Below are 16,676 nucleotides of genomic sequence, written 5' to 3' on the forward strand. Positions count from 1 at the left end.
GCAAAGCTCTCACTCGGCTACGTCCTGCAGGAACGCCCTGGTGAAAAAGTGATTGCAGATGTTTCCAGCGCTGAACACCAACTCCCCTCCAGGTCCTCGGAGCTCAGCGGTCTCTCGTTGGATCTCACTATACTCCACTACCTGGGAGACGCCTCGCACCCTGCAGACCACGCCTACGGGCTCGGTGGCGCACGCCTTCTCCACCACCTGACACACGGCGGAGACAAGAGGTTCAAACAGGAGTCATCCCAGAGATTCGTTTCACTTCATTTCACCCGTGTGACATTTATTGTGACAAAAAAGATAACATTCTTTGAAAAGATGTCTTTTGTGTGCCATTCATCCATTTTCTGCTACTAATTTTGGGTTGTGTAGCAACAGGCAAGGTAGTCCAGCTGTCTCTCCAGTTCCTTCTTGGGGAACCTGGGGTTCTGTTCTGTTGAGTTAAATTAGCTCAACCAACTTGACTCGGTGCATACAGCGCCACCTAAAGTATCGGAGTGTGTGTGTACTGTGCAGGGAACACAGTGCCAGCTGGCGGGCCGTCACTGTTTAACCGGTAGAGCAAGAGAACAGAGAAAGAAGAGAGAGAGAGAGAGAGACAAAGGTGAGATGTGATTGGATAAAGAGGTTAAAGCAGCGTTCTCAGACAGCGACAGCTCGCTGGCCTGCCCTGAACAGCAGCAGACAGCAAGCCATGAGGAACAGACAGGAGACAGGAGCTGAGAAATGAGGAAATAAGCAAGTTCTTTAATGGACTTATTTATATCTACAGTGTGATGTAACTACCTTGGCGCCGCAGTCAGCTCCTTTGCTCACACAGAACCCAATAAATACAGGATCGGCCATTTTGACCAGGATGTTGTCTACACAGTAGACATGTAGGTACTCCACTCCCCTCTTCTTCATGTCCTCCAGCACCTTGTTGTCCACCAGCGCCTGGTACAGACCACCATTCCCATCTGCAGAGAGGGGAGAGGCTTTAAATTCAAGACCCTGAGAATTGATGAACCCGGCAGAAGCTCACCGATGGGTGTCTGGCTCTTCAAGATCTGGTGTGCACCTACCTGGGGCCATGGCTATCTTCCCTTTCTCCTGCAGGATGACCTTCCCGTCAAAGGTCACTGCGGGGATCATCCTTTGTTCAAACATAACAATGTTTGATGGCTCCAGATCAAAGTAGTTGTTCTCCTTGAAGAACTTCTCAGTGGGAGCCAGAGTGAACTCACTAGTCATTATGTACCTGCAGAGTTGCAATACACAACGCTCAATGTTTATCCTTCATCATCTTGGTGATATTATTTATTATAACATTTTCAAGCTTAATCTTTTGGATTAGCATGTTTTCATCCTATACTGACAACTCATGGGACAAAGTGAATAGTGTAACTCGTAGTAACAAGCTGACACATATTTATCTTCTCCAGTTCCCTTCAGCGCCACAAAGCTTTGAACCATCAGCTCATCGTTGGGTTCCATCTGCCTGCCCAGGTAGCAACAGCTGTTAGCAGGCAGCTGTTAGCAGGCAGCTGTTAGCAGGTAGCTGTTAGCAGGCAGCTGTTAGCAGGTAGCAAGCATCTGTTAGCAGGTATCAGCGACAGTTAGCAGGTAGCAGCGACAGTTAGCAGGCAGCTGTTAGCAGGTAGCAGCAGCTGTTAGCAGTTAGCAGGCGGCTGTTAGCATTTAGCAGCAACAGTTAGCAGGTAGCTGTTAGCAAATAGAAGGCAACTATTAGCAGGTAGAAGCAACGGTTAGCATGTAGCAGCAGCTCTTAGCAGGCAGCTGTTAGAAGATAGCAGGCACCTGTTAGCAGATAGCAGCAGCTGTAAACAGGTAGCAGGCAGCTGTCAGCAGGTAGCAGCAACTGTTAGCTGTTAGCAGATAGCAGGCAGCTGTCAGCAGGTAGAAGGCAGCTGTTAGCAGGCATCTGTTAGCAGGTAGCAGCAGTTGCTAGCAGGTAGTGCACAACTAATAGCAGGTAGCTGTTAGCAGGCAGCTGTTACCAGGTAGCAGGCAGCTGTTAGCAGGTAGCATGCAGCTTTTAGCAGGTAGCAGCAGTTGCTAGTGAGTAGTACGCAGCTGTTAGCAGGTAGCTGTTACAACATAGCAGGCAGCTGGTAGCAGGCAGGTTGACAATTACTTGGCAACATAATCCATTGCTGTAAAGAAGATACAAACTACAACTGCCAACGCTTTTGTTTGGACTGTTCAGTTGAATGTTTTTTTTAAGTTTTCTTTAGAATGATGCAGGTCTATGACATATTCAGTGTTGTGTGTATAGTGTATATGTAGTGTATGTTTAAACAAATGTCAAAAAGTCAGGTTCCGGTCTTTTTGACAACATATGTACTGCACTTTGGCTTCGTATTGCTTGAGCAGCTAACTTTGTTTTTCATCTGACTTATTAAATGTATAATTGTGTGAGCATGCTCAGAGGAGTGGAAGAGGACCATCATGTGACCTCACCACGGAACAGTGCATTTTGAGCCGTGCTTTCCGTCGGCCAGCTCCTGAATCTTGTGAATGCGCTCGGCCTGGATCTGATACAAAGTGTTGCCGCTCGGTAGCCCGACATCATACATCCCTTTGGGATACTGAACACCAAGACGGGTCCCCTGGCCACCGGCCAGAAGCAGGACTCCAACTCTATTCTCTGAGATTCGCAAAAGCCCTGTCAAGAGAGAGGTCACATGAGCGGCCTTTTAAAACACACAACTGGCCCACAAAGCACACAACACCTTCCGTCAGCATGTAGACGTGAACCAACGTCCCCCTTGAGCTGGTTAAACTTCATAGAGCACCAATGATGGCACTCAAGATGAGTCATGAGCATGTTGCCCTTCTCAGGTTGTTTAATAAAGTTATGAACAGGTCAATGTCTCTCATTCACAAGCAAAAGCAATGATTTAAGAAAAGTCGGGAGAAGATTGTGAAGAAGAAAACTTTTATTCTTGTTAAGTTTGTTTTAAACATTAGCCGTGGATATAACAGTGTTTAGCTCGATTGATTGTATTAATGTTGACATGTATTCTCTGCTGGTACTTTGCAGCTACTGTACCAACACTTCTTCTACATACATCCTTTCATCTCGTGGGGAATGATGCCAGATTACAAACAAGAAGACATGTTGACATGTAGAGCCTTTAAGTGGAGCTCAAAGCAACGTGTTGCTCAGCCTGTCTCCACAGTGGAGCTCAGAGCAACATGTTGCTCAGCCTGTCTGTACAGAGGAGCTTAGAGCAACGCGTTGCTCTGCCTGTCAACACAGTGGAGCTCAGAGCAATGTGTTGCTCAGCTTGTCAACACAGTGGAGCTCAGAGCAACGTGTTGCTCAGTCTCCTCTCCAGCATCGAACATCTGGACCTGCAGGAGCAGATCTCCACACTATGAATGAGATGTGGAACAACTGCTTCAATCTTTAACAATAGGTTACATTTCATAAACTAATTACATACTAAGTAATATTACTATAACTTATGTGTTAATGTAATTTTAAGAAATAAGAAAACAGTATCGAAGAAGCTTCAGTTTGTACGTGACCTAAACTGGCCCCGCCCCCTTCTCAGGTGTCCGTTAGCCTAAACCTCACCTTCACTTTCCCACTCTGCGAGAGAGTCTTCGTCACTCTTCCTCACGCTGCCGATGGATTCCGGGGGGACCGGCTCCATGTGCGGGTCCAGGCTGGGGGCCGGGGAGGCCGCGGCCCTCGCAGCGCCCTCGCAGTGCTCGCGGAGGCCCTGCAGGTCCAGCTGGGCCAGCTCCTGCAGGAAGCCGCGTCTCTCCGCCTCACTCAGCTCGGGCCAGAACTGCAGCGCGTGAGCCTGTCCCGCGGCCTCCAGGCGGCCCCGGACCTGCTCCAAGGAGGGCATGGCGGGTCTGAAAGACTTCACGGACCGGTTCGTGGAAAGCGACTGCAGGCTCAGTCCGAACACCCCGGACAGGACGCAGCCGTCTGGAGGCTTCTGGAGACCTACTTCCTCTCAGCAGACCCGCTTCCTCTCAGTCAGCAGCGAGCCACGAGACCAGAGGGCTGAGTCTGCCCTGATCAGCTGACTGCAGGGCGTCGGCGTGCGTGCGTGTGTGTTATGTAATAACTGAAGATGTCTGTAATCAAAACTCAACAGTACCTTTTTTGGATTTTTAAACATATTTACATTTTGTGATACACTACTTTACTACAATTCCTCTTTAGGTGTGGTGGAATGTAAAATATGATATTTACTCAAGTACATGTAAGGTACTTGTACTTGAGTATTTACATGTGATGCTATTTTAGAGGTAAATCCTGGACATTTACTCTATAAAACCATGTGTTGAATGTTTGTGGATGTGTTGTATTTCTGATTTTGGTGCAATATAAAATAAACTGAATTGAAAAACGTTCTACTTCTTAAGTAAAAACATTTTAAAGTCTGATGAATGACACCGATATCCAACAAATTAATGAATGTCAACTTTACACGTGTTGAGTTTTATTAATTTCTCCAATCAATTTACAAAATGTTGGATAACTATTTGACACCATTTATTCATATGGTTTCATTTAGTATTGAACACTCATTACTCCAAAATCAAAAAGGTACCTAAATATCATATATTCAGCACAAGCAATAGAGCACAAATTCAGTGAAGACATCTTTATTGTTAAAATAAATACATAAATAATAAAAAAAAATAAACAGGAATTAAAGCAGAGTACCTTAAAGTGCATTCAACGTTCCACAGATTCCACCTTTTATAGTGATTTAGTTCATTTACGTGAGAGAGGCACACAAGGCACTGAGGACTCTGTCCTGTCATGGGACTGAAGGTTCTTTATTGACATAAAGAACGCTGAAGGTTCTTTATTGACACCATAAAGAACGCTTAAGGTTCTTTATTGACAAAGAACACTGAAGGTTCTTTGTTGACATAAAGAACGCTGAAGGTTCTTTATTGACACCATAAAGAACGCTGAAGGTTCTTTATTGTCAAAGAACGCTGAAGGTTCTTTATTGACACCATAAAGAACGCTGAAGGTTCTTTATTGACACCATAAAGAACGCTGAAGGTTCTTTATTGACAAAGAACACTGAAGGTTCTTTATTGACAAAGAATGTTGAAGGTTCTTTATTGACACCATAAAGAAAGCTGAAGGTTCTTTATTGACACCATAAAGAATGCTGAAGGTTCTTTATTGACACCATAAAGAATGCTGAAGGTTCTTTATTGACACCATAAAGAATGCTTAAGGTTCTTTATTGACACCATAAAGAAAGCTGAAGGTTCTTTATTGACACCATAAAGAATGCTGAAGGTTCTTTATTGACACCATAAAGAATGCTTAAGGTTCTTTATTGACAAAGAATGCTGAAGGTTCTTTATTGACACCATAAAGAATGCTGAAGGTTCTTTATTGACAAAGAATGCTGAAGGTTCTTTATTGACACCATAAAGAATGCTGAAGGTTCTTTATTGACAAAGAAGGCTGAAGGTTCTTTCTTGACAAAGAATGCTGAAGGACTTTACCCAACAAACCGGTGAAACAATCTTCCAGAACCAGCTAGTGATGCTGTGGAAACAGAGTGTTTTCAAAGGTAACGTATGAGAATAAGGCCTTGAGAGGAATGAAGGTGTTTCCCAGAGAGCCCCTGAGAAGCTTCTAAGGAGTTCTTTCCTGAAGCACTGACACATCGAATGTTTCAAGATCAGATCAAAGTTTGATGAAATTCAGTCACGTGTCGCTCCGGAAGTGAATGTCTTTAGGGACATCAAAGAAGTAACTCTTGAGGAAATAAAACTAATTTAAATCTAAGTTCCATTATCCTGTAACTGCCCCATTTCATCATGTGGACAAAACACCCCCAAACTAATATGGGGTTGTGATAATATGGGGTTGTGATGTAATTGTGTGTGTATGAATCATTATGCAGAGGTGAACCCAGTGCGTCTTCAGAGTCTGATCTGCCACACAAAGCCCTTTAAGACAGACGGTGCCTTCACAAACCTGCAGCTTGCTCCGGCCACATCCATCAGTTCACTGGCACTTCAATGAATTATAGAAATATATATGCTATACAACTCAGATCCTCCTATTCCTGGATTGCTTAAAGACATAAGCAAGAGAAACTAATAGAAATTGCTTCAGTCATCTTACCTCAATCTCTGCTTTTAAGCTCCGCCTCCTCTTCATTCACACCATCTCACATTCATTGTTCAAACCCTGGAGTTTCACATTTGATTTCTATATATTGTATGTCAGTATGTTTGTCTTTTAGAGGCTAACACACATTAAATCTCCAGCTCAAAAGAAAAGCAAAACAACAACACAGGCCTCTGGGTCTCCTCACTTGGACTGGACGCCCAGCCGGATCTTGAGGGATTCGTAGACCACATAGCTGATGCTGACGGATGGAATGACCTTCATGAAGTTGGGAGCCAGTCCTCGGTAGAGTCCCAGGGGCCCCTCGGTCTTGATGATGTGTCTGAACAGGGCACTCATGCTCATTTGAGGGCCCCCCTCCAGGGTAGCTGAGCAACACAGAGGCAGACAGGCTGATCAGATGCTGATCAGATGCACCATGAATTATTGTGCTCCAATATGGAGTCACAATAAAATCACGTGTTCATTTTACAACTATAGACATAGCTCAACAATCAAAACTATTTGTTTGAAAGCCGTCTTGCAGCAACCTTAATGCTTCACGTTTTGATGATGTGTCCTGGACCCAACATGAATGTTTATGAAATTATATTAGTTCAAGTTGAACCTAATTCCTTCTTCTTTAACCTGATAAACCGAGCCCCTTTTCCAAAAATAAAACTGCTATCTCGCCATCCACTTCATTTAGGCTGTTGTGGGACTACAGATACTATTATGAACCGATTGTAACGTTTCTTTTAAAAATATATTAATGATTTCAAACTCAGCGTAAATGAACGCCATGAACATACGAATATAACCATTCTAGAATTCCATGACTCTTTCAGGTTTTTCATGAGCGTAACAACCCTGGAAGCGGTGCGGTTGTGCAGTGACTGACCTTGAGCCTGCATGCGAGTCCTGACCAGGGCCAGCGGGTAGCTGGACAGCTGGCCACACGTGCTGGAGGTGGTGCCACAAGCCAGCAGCACAAACACTCCGGGGTCAGCGCTGTCGGTGGCGTAGCACTGCAGCCAGTAATTCTTCAGAGTCTGACAGAGCGAAGCGGAGGGTCAGACTGAGCTGAAGACAAGCAACAAGAAGGCTTCCCCTCGACGACAACAACTCACCTCGTACACAGCCAGGTCGATGCCAGCGTAGGGGATGATGCCCAGCATGTTGGGGACGTAGCCCTTGTAGAAAGCAGCCACTCCCTCTTTCTGGAAGATGTGTTTGGCGCAATGCAGGATGCCCGAGTACTGGCCCGTCTTCCTCAAGGCTAACCGTGTCTTCAGCACCTGAAGGACAGACACACGGTCAGGCCTCCTGCTGAAGAAACTAAGCACCACTGTGTGGTCTAACAGTTGGAGAAAATGCTTCATAGCTGAACAATATAGCAATGCTGTGCTTTATCTTTCATGTTGAGACATGTTGTATTATGAACCTCATTTACATCAACAAACTGCTCCACACTGCATGACTGAAGGTCTGTGAGCCTCGTGTGAACATGTGATCTCCTCCAGATACGAGGTCACAGTACACTTTCATGTGTCAGTCAATCAGTCGCAACACAAAAATAATCCACACTGATATTTCTGCACACTAACAGCATGGGTCATGGATTTCTTCAGAACATTTACAGAATGTTGAAGTGTCTGTGCTCCTGGCTCTGACCTCCATGGGGTAGATGCTGCTCTGAGAGGTCACTCCAGCCAGAGAGCCAGCCACCAGTCTCTCCGTGATGCCCAACGTCTCCTGGTCACTTCCGATTAACCGTTTCATCTGACCGACAGGATGTTTCTTGTTATGCAACCGCACAAAATGTGAGAGAAATGAGCGGCGTAAAGAGTCAGCGCTGTAACGGTGCATACCTGTTCATAGGCCATGAACTTAATAGCAGACTCGGGGGCGATTTTGATGACATTGATTCCGTTGCCTCGCCACAGCGACCTCACACCGCCCTCGCGGATCATCTGGGAAAAGCCTCCGGTGATGTGCATGCTGTTGCTCTTGGAGGCGTGGACCTGGAGAGGGAGGGGGGTCAGGACAAACACACACTAATCACCACTGCAGTGCATCTATAACAGACAGGTCCTTCTCGGAGCCCTCCCTGGTACCTGCATGAGGACTTTGAGCCTGTCCAGCGGTGCAGTGCAGGTTCGAGACGCAGCACCGGCTCCTCCTCCGGCCACTAGATGTCGCCACCACATTCCAGTTTTCTTCTCTTCGGCTGTAAACTCGTCAGGTACCAACAAACTCTCCCCGACATCAAAGATCTGAGGAGGAAGTCGTAGAGTTAGTGGGCACATCTCAAGCCTCTTACTGGCCAGCTCCTGGCTTAAACCAGAAGTTCTCCATAGTGACCCAAAGCTCTTCCTCCTGCTGAGCGAGGAAGCGTCCAGTGTTGCAGACTGTTTCTCGTACGAGTACAGAGATCAATAGTCTCTCTAGTGGACATCTGATCAGCCGTCATCAGAACTACACCTCCAGCTACACTTAGTGGTATTATCCAGAAAGACTTATTGCAAGACCACTGGGTTTTAGCTTGTGTCCTTAATCAGGGTCTTTACGACACAAAGCCAACAGATCTCCTTTCACACCGTAAAGTGTATATTGTTATAAACCCTTATGATGTATGAACACATAATCACAGGACCTCCTGTTCAGACCTTGTCCATCTTGTAAGTTGAAGAGGCACGAGTAAAGTTTCTTTGATTTGAAACGTCACCTTCTGCAACATTTCACCTTCCTCGCCCTTCTTACGCATTGCCCACTCAAATCCATCCCATTGGGAGGGATTTGGAGTCTGATGTGAGGCGGAGAGGACGAGGCTGCAGCCTACCGTGGAGTGTTTCCAGTAGAGGATGATCTCAGGAATGTTGCCCGCTGGATGCAGGAGGTGGTAATCCCGCCACTCGGTCCAGTCAATCGTCATGGTCCCATTCTTATCCATACTGGGGATGGAAAGCAAAACCGTGCATAATTTTAGACGGTTAAATGAACAAGCGGTCTGCTCAAGTGCACGGTTACTTCTTAACAATGGTAATCTCCATATTATCACAGCATGTATGTCTTTATCTGAAATCACTGAATAAAAGCACCTGGTGACTGAGCTGGACAGACTGCAGTGGGATCAGTGCAGCAGACTATAGAAGCTACTACTTACTACAGGATAGGGGCCCAGACATGACCCCTCCTTATTCTGAGACCAGCCAGAAAGAAGAAGACAGACAGGAGGTTAGAGGAACCACACATAGCAGCTCTCGTACAAAGCACACTGTTAGGGAACTTATGCAACACCAGTTCTTCTGGAGAAATGCCTGGAGAGTTACAAAGAGTTGCTATAATTTAAAATCCCCACTAAAATGACAGGTAATTCATTATAATACAGTAACATGAACATAATGCATTTAATGACACATCATTGTATGTGTATATATTCTAAATGTAACTTTTGATGTGAGGTAATATCTAACAACTGTTTTCTTGTTCATGATAGTAAAGAATCCGTTGTCTTCTTCGTCATTAGCATGTCGATCAAGTCATTGAGCATTTAAACAATGATTCATAGTATTAGTACAGGCAGAGAGTATTTCACGAAGTAAGCTATGTTTAAATATAAAGTGACTTAAACTGCTGTGCAGCAACACGACTGTTCATGATGGAGTTGTCAGTAGTGAGTAGAGTAACTGTAAAAGTCTCAATGATACTTCTTGAGTTTCTGTTAAAACATCCTGATTGAAGGACATGTGCACACAGACGTGTGACTCCATCACGCTCTCACCTCTTCATGATCTTCTCAGCCTGCTCCTCAGAGATGCTCACTCCAAGGTCACGCAGAGACTGCATGATTTCTTGCGAGTCGATCCGCCCTGCACCACAGAAACAAATTGAATTTCCGCTCATTAAAGATGAACTCCACAGGTTTTAGGCATGAAGTCAGTGTACTAGTCACAGTGAACGGTACAAACAGTTGCACTGCATCATGTCTTCTGAGTGAGAGAAGCTTTGTGAAACAAAATGATGCTGATCATGTTTCCATCAGCTTGAGCCCAAAGCTTAAAGGTCAGGAGCATCTGGACGGCTCATGACAGTGAACTGACAGCAGCAGCGGGCAGCTGGCCAGGACGTCGTCAGCCTAAAGCTTTCTTCTACTCTCACACGGCCCCGCAGGTTAGAACCTGCACAGATGGAGCGTGACCTCCGAGCATGGTGAAGGCTTTTATCCTGCATTTATTATCCTGAAAGCCAAAAGGCGTACAAACCACATGTACCGTTAAGAAGTTACAAGTGTAAGACACCACAAAGCAACCTCCTCCATGCCGGGGAGAAAGTCTAGTTATCGTGGACTACCTTACCCTAATACAAGCCCTGTAAAGAAAGACGTGGAGTATTAAAGATATCCTGCAAACTTTTAGCTTCGGCAGCAAAATATCATCTCCCATGTAGATTTCAAAGCCCTCTCTCTCTCTCTCTCCCTCCCTCCCTCCCTCTCTCTCTCCCTCTCCCTCTCCCTCCCTCTCTTTCTCTCTCTCTCTCTCTCTCTCTCTCTCTCTCTCTCTCTCTCTCTCTCTCTCTCTCTCTCTCTCTCTCTCTCTCTCTCTCTCTCTCTCTCTCTCTCTCTCTCTCTCTCTCTCTCTCCCTCCCTCTCTCTCTCTCCCCCTCTCTCCCCCTCTGTCCCCCTCTGTCCCTCTCTCTCTCCCTCTCCCTCTCTCTCTCTCCCTCCCTCTCTCTCTCCCTCTCTCTCTCTCCCTCTCTCTCTCTCTCTCTCCCTCTCTCTCTCTCCCTCTCTCTCTCTCCCTCTCTCTCTCTCTCCCTCCGTCCCTCCTTCCCTCCCTCCCTCCCTCCCACCATCTGGATTCCTCACCATCGTTCTTCTTGTCCAGGCTCTTGAAGACCAGCCGCAGTTTCTTCTCGTGGTCTTTGAGATAATGAACAAACTCCCCAAAGTCTAACTGTCCGTCCAGGTCTTTGTCTCCTGCTTTCACTATTTTCTGGAAGGAGAGAAGAGACAGTAGAAATCTTTGAGCGACTTCATTCTCAGCTCATCTTTGTCTTTACGTCAAGACATTTCAAGAAGCCTGATGCATTTACAGGAACATTATCTGCAAAGGATATTGACTGGAACTAATTTGCTAAAATAGCACTGTTGCTGCGGGGACAGAGGGATGTGACCAACAGGAGAACTGTGCACTGTGCAGGTCGGACACCTTACAGCCATCATGTTAGTGATCTGAAGACTTTCTGCCAATAAACCTGCCAGGCCCACTGGAAGGATTCCTACACAGAACTAGAGCTGGCTGGAGCATGAACACACTCGTACCAGCAGCAAAGGGAGCAGCTGGGTGTGCATGCTTCAGTCTTTAAATCCCTTTATAAGTCACAAGAAGTAATCATGGCATGTAATGCAACGACAGTAAAGGAAGACGGACGTGAGATGGACAGCACGAACACACCCTCCAGTCAACGGTTGCATTTAAAAGGTAACTTTAGAAGAAGTATGCATCGTTGGTTTGTGTTGTATCTTAGGTGAAGGTACTGGCAGCTGTTATATTATCAGCATACATAGTATTATTCTAGTGTCAAAGGATCGCATCGTAAAGTCCTGTTAGGCAATGTGTGCTATTGGCTGCACAAGGACAGGTGATTGACATGTTTGTTGTGCAAGACATTGCGTTGAAAAGCACATCACATGGTGGTCTAGATGGGGTGGGGCCACAAGTACCCGAATCCGATTCGATATCAATATGCCAATAACATAAAGATGCCCTTGCTATCTCGTATGGATAGGCTGCTGGTTGGGATGCGTGTCCACCTGATAGCATACCTTGAACCGTGTTAACATGGATTGACTTCACGGTGCTCCTCAGTCCTGATCAGGTGTGATCAGGTAACCTTTGAGGAATTGTCCAGGACCAAATAACAGGAGAACATCTGCAGCATGCTAGCCAGAGCTTTCCAGTGTTCCTTTGTGTTTTCATGGATTGTTAATGCACAGTGTACTTCCTGGTTCTATGCTGAGGGTTTTATTAGTGCCAGCAATCCAAGATAAAACTGGTATTCTATCAAGCGATGCTCCGGCTAGTGGATTACAACACGTTCTCTTCAATAGGATTGAACAATACAAAACAGTTTGAAAAATACACGCACACGCACACGCACGCGCACACACACACACACAGAACGAGGTTGGTAAAGAGTACAGGAGACATGCCGCTCTAATGCTTACGTTTGCAGCGCTCAGCGTGCGGCTGCACTCGGCGAGTAAAGAGCCTTCAGCTTAGTGAGCCGGGGTCACTGCAGGTCAACACAGAGCTAAAGCCAGCGGCTGGGCCCTACCTGATCTGGAGGTGGCGTCATCACAATGAAGACTGTGGTCTTCTTTGGAGCAACATGTGTGCTGATATTGTTACTGTCATGGTGAGCACTGGCTGGTTTCTCTCTGTGGTTCCCAGGAGCCTCAGTCTTCTTGTCCCCTGGTGGAGGGGTTTGTGCAGGCTGACACTGCGTTCTGCTAAAGAGAGTCTGGCACAGGAAAGTCTTCATCTTCCTCAAACTTAAAGTGTCTGGTGATTGCCCGCTACTCAGAAACCACATAAATGGTTTCTGTTGGCCGAAATCACAGAGTTGAACTAGCACAAAGGTCAGCAGAGGACAGCGTGGAGCGGAGAGAGGGCGCCTCCAGCTGAGTGGCTCCGTCTTATCTTCAATATTTTATTATTATTAAATAAAAAAAGAGTTGACAGCCATCCAGGCTCAGGTCCACAGACATGCGACAAAAGCAGCAGATAAAAACTTAGTTCTCCTCCCTATCTAACTCTCTCAGTAAGTCTCTGAAGCATCCGTTGATCATTTAATGCAGAGAAAGACTGGGTGTTGGCAGCAGCAGCTTAGCCGGCTTCAGCATCAGCAGCCAGACCAATGCAGCAAAGAGCACTCCAGAAACCTGCAACCTCACTGCAGCTGAGCCCGACCAATCGCGGCAGCCTGAAGGAGCCGGTTCCTCTGTCCTGGACCGGCCCCTCAGCCAATGGAGGCTGCTGTTACAGGATAGAAATTAATTCACGCTTTAAGTGTCAGCCAGAGGAGAAGGAGGAGGAGCGGCAAGGGCTGGTGAGGAGCACAGCTTCCCCTCATCTTCCTCCTTCAGTCCAGAGACCTGCTGAGTGATGCCTCCCTCCTCATCCTCGCTCCTCCTCTCTCCTCCCTGCTCCGTCCTTATCCTCCCTCATCATCATCCCTGTGCTCCCTCCTCATCCTCCCTGCTCTTCCTCCCTGTGCTCCCTCCTCTTCCTCCCTGTGCTCCCTCCTCTTCCTCCCTACTGGAGGGAACCCACACTGCCACGGGGAAAACGTGGAGGGAACCCAGGATCAGGGAGGGATGAACCTGCTCATCAATTGAATCTGGCTCTGGTCCTGACACGACCCCTCTCACGTTAAGCATCAGCCCCAAAGCCACTTCTTCAGTGAGCCTCCACACGGCATCGCATCACGTCATACGATGCAGGACGGGTCATCTATGCGTTGTGTTCACAGTTCACAGCGTATAAAATGAAAATGAAAATGAAAGACAGTTTCAAGTTGAGCAGAGAGGAGCTGGAAACAGAGTTGTTATTGAGGTCAAACCCGTGGCCTCTGAGGTCTTGGATATTTGCCATGGTGTCATAAGGAAAGTAGAAGGTAACATTATCCAGGATCATGTGACTACTATCAGAAAACAAACTCTGATCTGCCTCCAGTCTGTCAAACGAGATAGAGACTACTGCAACTGCAGAATGTTTAACAAGGAATTAAGAACGTTAATACTAAATGAATTATTGTTATCCATTCAGATGACAACACTGGATATGGATATTAATCCATTGAAAGACGATGAGCCCATGTCACCCATCTGGGTACCAACAAGTGTCCCACACCACAAACCCGCTTCACCGTGTGGCCCACACAGTGTTGCTTGTAGGTAATTTACATATATACACATTTTAAATGGAATTTACTCAAAATATGCGTTCTGTGTACTGCACACGTGTCCACCCGGCCTGTCGCGTGCAGCTTGGCTGTGTGGCTTTCAGTGTGTTCCCAACAGGAGAGGACAGCATGCACCTGATCTGAAAGACATCCACTTACCATGAGCTCGTGTTCAGTGCGATGCACTCCTAGCTTCTTCAGCCCGATGCTCAGGTCGTTGACACAGATGCCTCCATCCCCGTTAACGTCCAGGACCTCAAACAGCACCTTCAGTCTGTGCTCCTGCTCGGGCCCTCCACATGTGTCACATGGAGGCGACGACTGGCCGGGGTCCGCGTGGCAGTGCCCAGCGGGCTGCCGCGGCACTGGTTTAGATGGAGGTGCTGGTTTAGAGGGGGGCTCTTCGGCGTGTCCGCCTCCACCACCCGGGTCGATCCCTCGATGGGTGTCGCCGGTACGGCACTGGCATATGACGTCGCTGAGCAAAGGAAGCATCAACGAACCCTGCTGGTAACGTAGCTATAACATGGGGGTCCGCTGGTCGGAACGCGTTATAAACACCGATAGAATGACGTTAAAACACCGTTATAAACCGCGACACCTCGAGCCGTGACCCATTGCCACTGAAGGGACAGCTACCAGAAGCCAGTTAGTTTACGAACCACACTTTTCACCTCAAACACACTTGCGGAGTTCACTTGAGACAAAAAATGGTTCCTCTATATATTTTAACTTGAAAAAGAGCTCAGCTACGCTTGTTAGCTAGCGCAAAGCTAACCCGAGTGGAAGATGCCGGTAAACGTTACGAGGTGACGAGAAGCGCTTTTACCAGGGTCAAAACGGACCTCACGGCGTCGGACGTCAAAGTTTGTTCACAGCTCGTGAATCGCTTGTCACGAAAAGTGACGTTCCAGTTAGAAAGGCCGTTTAAAAGACGGTGTGAGTGTTTGTAAACGCGTTAATTTGCCGCCTGACAAGACAAACATAACGCCACTTGGTTCCTAGAAGCCGGTGGCCGCTGGCTACGTGAAGTGGCGCTACTGCCCGCCCTACTCGGCCTCTGATTGGCTGGTTCTCGTCGGAGGTTGGAATAGTTAGCGGTGAGGCAGAGCCGTGTAAAGAGAAAGTCGCGTCAACAGATGTTAGAAATGCATGGTCGTCACGTAATTCACGTAGACCTCAGTTACGTCCTGGAAGTAATTGAATGCAAAGAAAGCTTAGAGACATAACTGCAATTTTGCGGTAATCAGTCAATCAATCAAGAAATCAATTTAGCATTAATGATAAACGACTGTAAACATGACGTGACTCATTATATGGATATTGCTAAAACCACCACAAATAAAAAATGTATAGAACATGTATCTAAGTTGAGTTTTGAAATGTTTCCCTCCCTCTAAGATGTTTGCCTAAAATATGTCTTAAAGACTGCTGACTAGCTGTTCACACTAACCCTCTGCTGCTTTTGGTAAAATAAGATAAGCCCTGTGAGGGCTTATCATACCCTTTAACTTTTTTTTGTTCTGTAGTGAAGCCAACCACGCAAAGATGCAAGGAAAGGAATCAAGGAGGTAGAAACTGGGAAACGAGAACGGTCCATGGCCTCATCGTCAGGCGAAGGCCCATGCTGAGTGTAGCAGGAGATGTTGGAGGTGCAGCAGACCTGAATAATGGGATGGGGTCTTACAGTGAGGCCTGCAGAACCTTTTGGATGACCTGGAATGGATGCTGGCCGGTAGACAATAGAATGTATTCAAAGAGAAAACACTTGTTTATGGTCTTTTATTATAACTCTTTAATGAGTTATTCAAAACTCATATCCATATGGCATTAGATGTGTAATGCTACACAACCTTACAAGTCTAAGGGGCAATGTTGAGCCATGGGCCACATTGAGATTATTAAGGAAATCAAATACATGAGTCATTAAATATGTTTTCTAGCTGTATAACATTGTCATAATTGAATGTCTTTCAAGTCTCAGCAGAAACCATTGGGGCTGAATTGTTTTACTCCATCTTTCTTTCAGATATGAAACTACTTCATGTTGCTGGACGTTTGAATGACAATCTAAATGCTAGTTAGAAGTAGCAGCGTGTTGTAACTAGCATTTAGATTCTCATTAAACTTGGAATCTATTCTCATTTCATTTCCATGAGAGAAAGGTGACGTTCAAACCAGACGATTGCTACACTACTCCTTATTATTAATGAAAGGAATTATACACTGTTGTTGGTAGAGTTTTCAGTTGCCTAAAGATTATGTAACTAGAGGGTTTTGCTTTACACACACACACGCACACACACACACACACACACACACACACACACACACACACACACGTTTTCCATCCCTTACTGTCTATTTATAAAAATGTGTAGTTTTTTTATTTGCCCTTTTAAAGCTTTAGTTTCCTTATAATTTCATGTGCATGCTGTTACAGAGATGTTCAAATTAAATAGAATTTTAAAAAAAAATAGTCAGCTATAGGACTGTAACATAAGTGAGATAAGAGCATGTTGAGTATTGGCGGTTGATTCAGCCAATAGCCACAGAGAAGAAAACATGACCGCGAGATATTCAACCA

At 46.0% G+C, this 16,676-nt stretch overlaps 2 protein-coding genes across 3 annotated transcripts in view; both read right to left on the reverse strand.

Annotated features, from left to right (window-relative positions):
• Nucleotides 1–3,993, reverse strand: part of uap1l1 (UDP-N-acetylglucosamine pyrophosphorylase 1, like 1) — a 6,434-nt gene extending 2,441 nt beyond the window's left edge. The window contains exons 1-5 of the mRNA XM_068573411.1: nucleotides 3,590–3,993; nucleotides 2,467–2,671; nucleotides 1,068–1,243; nucleotides 790–962; nucleotides 14–207 (exon numbers count right to left, since the gene is read on the reverse strand). Of these exons, the coding sequence (XP_068429512.1) occupies nucleotides 14–207; nucleotides 790–962; nucleotides 1,068–1,243; nucleotides 2,467–2,671; nucleotides 3,590–3,869 (1,028 nt within the window). The 5' untranslated portion in view covers nucleotides 3,870–3,993. The remainder of the gene's footprint in view (nucleotides 1–13; nucleotides 208–789; nucleotides 963–1,067; nucleotides 1,244–2,466; nucleotides 2,672–3,589) is intronic.
• A 629-nt stretch (nucleotides 3,994–4,622) lies between these two features.
• On the reverse strand, nucleotides 4,623–15,122 carry slc25a25b (solute carrier family 25 member 25b). Of its 2 annotated transcripts, XM_068573408.1 has the most exons (11): nucleotides 14,249–15,122; nucleotides 10,989–11,115; nucleotides 9,906–9,993; nucleotides 9,288–9,323; nucleotides 8,964–9,075; nucleotides 8,239–8,397; nucleotides 7,993–8,145; nucleotides 7,796–7,903; nucleotides 7,252–7,419; nucleotides 7,023–7,173; nucleotides 4,623–6,510 (listed from the first exon to the last, which is right to left on the reverse strand). In XM_068573408.1, exons 1-11 carry the CDS (start codon nucleotides 14,582–14,584, stop codon nucleotides 6,326–6,328), a joined length of 1,623 nt encoding a protein of 540 aa, XP_068429509.1. In that variant the 5' UTR covers nucleotides 14,585–15,122; the 3' UTR covers nucleotides 4,623–6,325. The 2 variants fall into 2 exon arrangements, with proteins under 2 accessions (XP_068429509.1, XP_068429510.1); XM_068573409.1 differs by lacking the exon at nucleotides 9,288–9,323.
• Nucleotides 15,123–16,676: the final 1,554 nt, after the last annotated feature.

The sequence above is a fragment of the Clinocottus analis genome, unplaced genomic scaffold, assembly GCF_023055335.1.
Source record: "Clinocottus analis isolate CAN_PGR_092001 unplaced genomic scaffold, fCliAna1.0.p SCAF_13, whole genome shotgun sequence".
NCBI classification, from domain to species: domain Eukaryota; kingdom Metazoa; phylum Chordata; class Actinopteri; order Perciformes; family Cottidae; genus Clinocottus; species Clinocottus analis.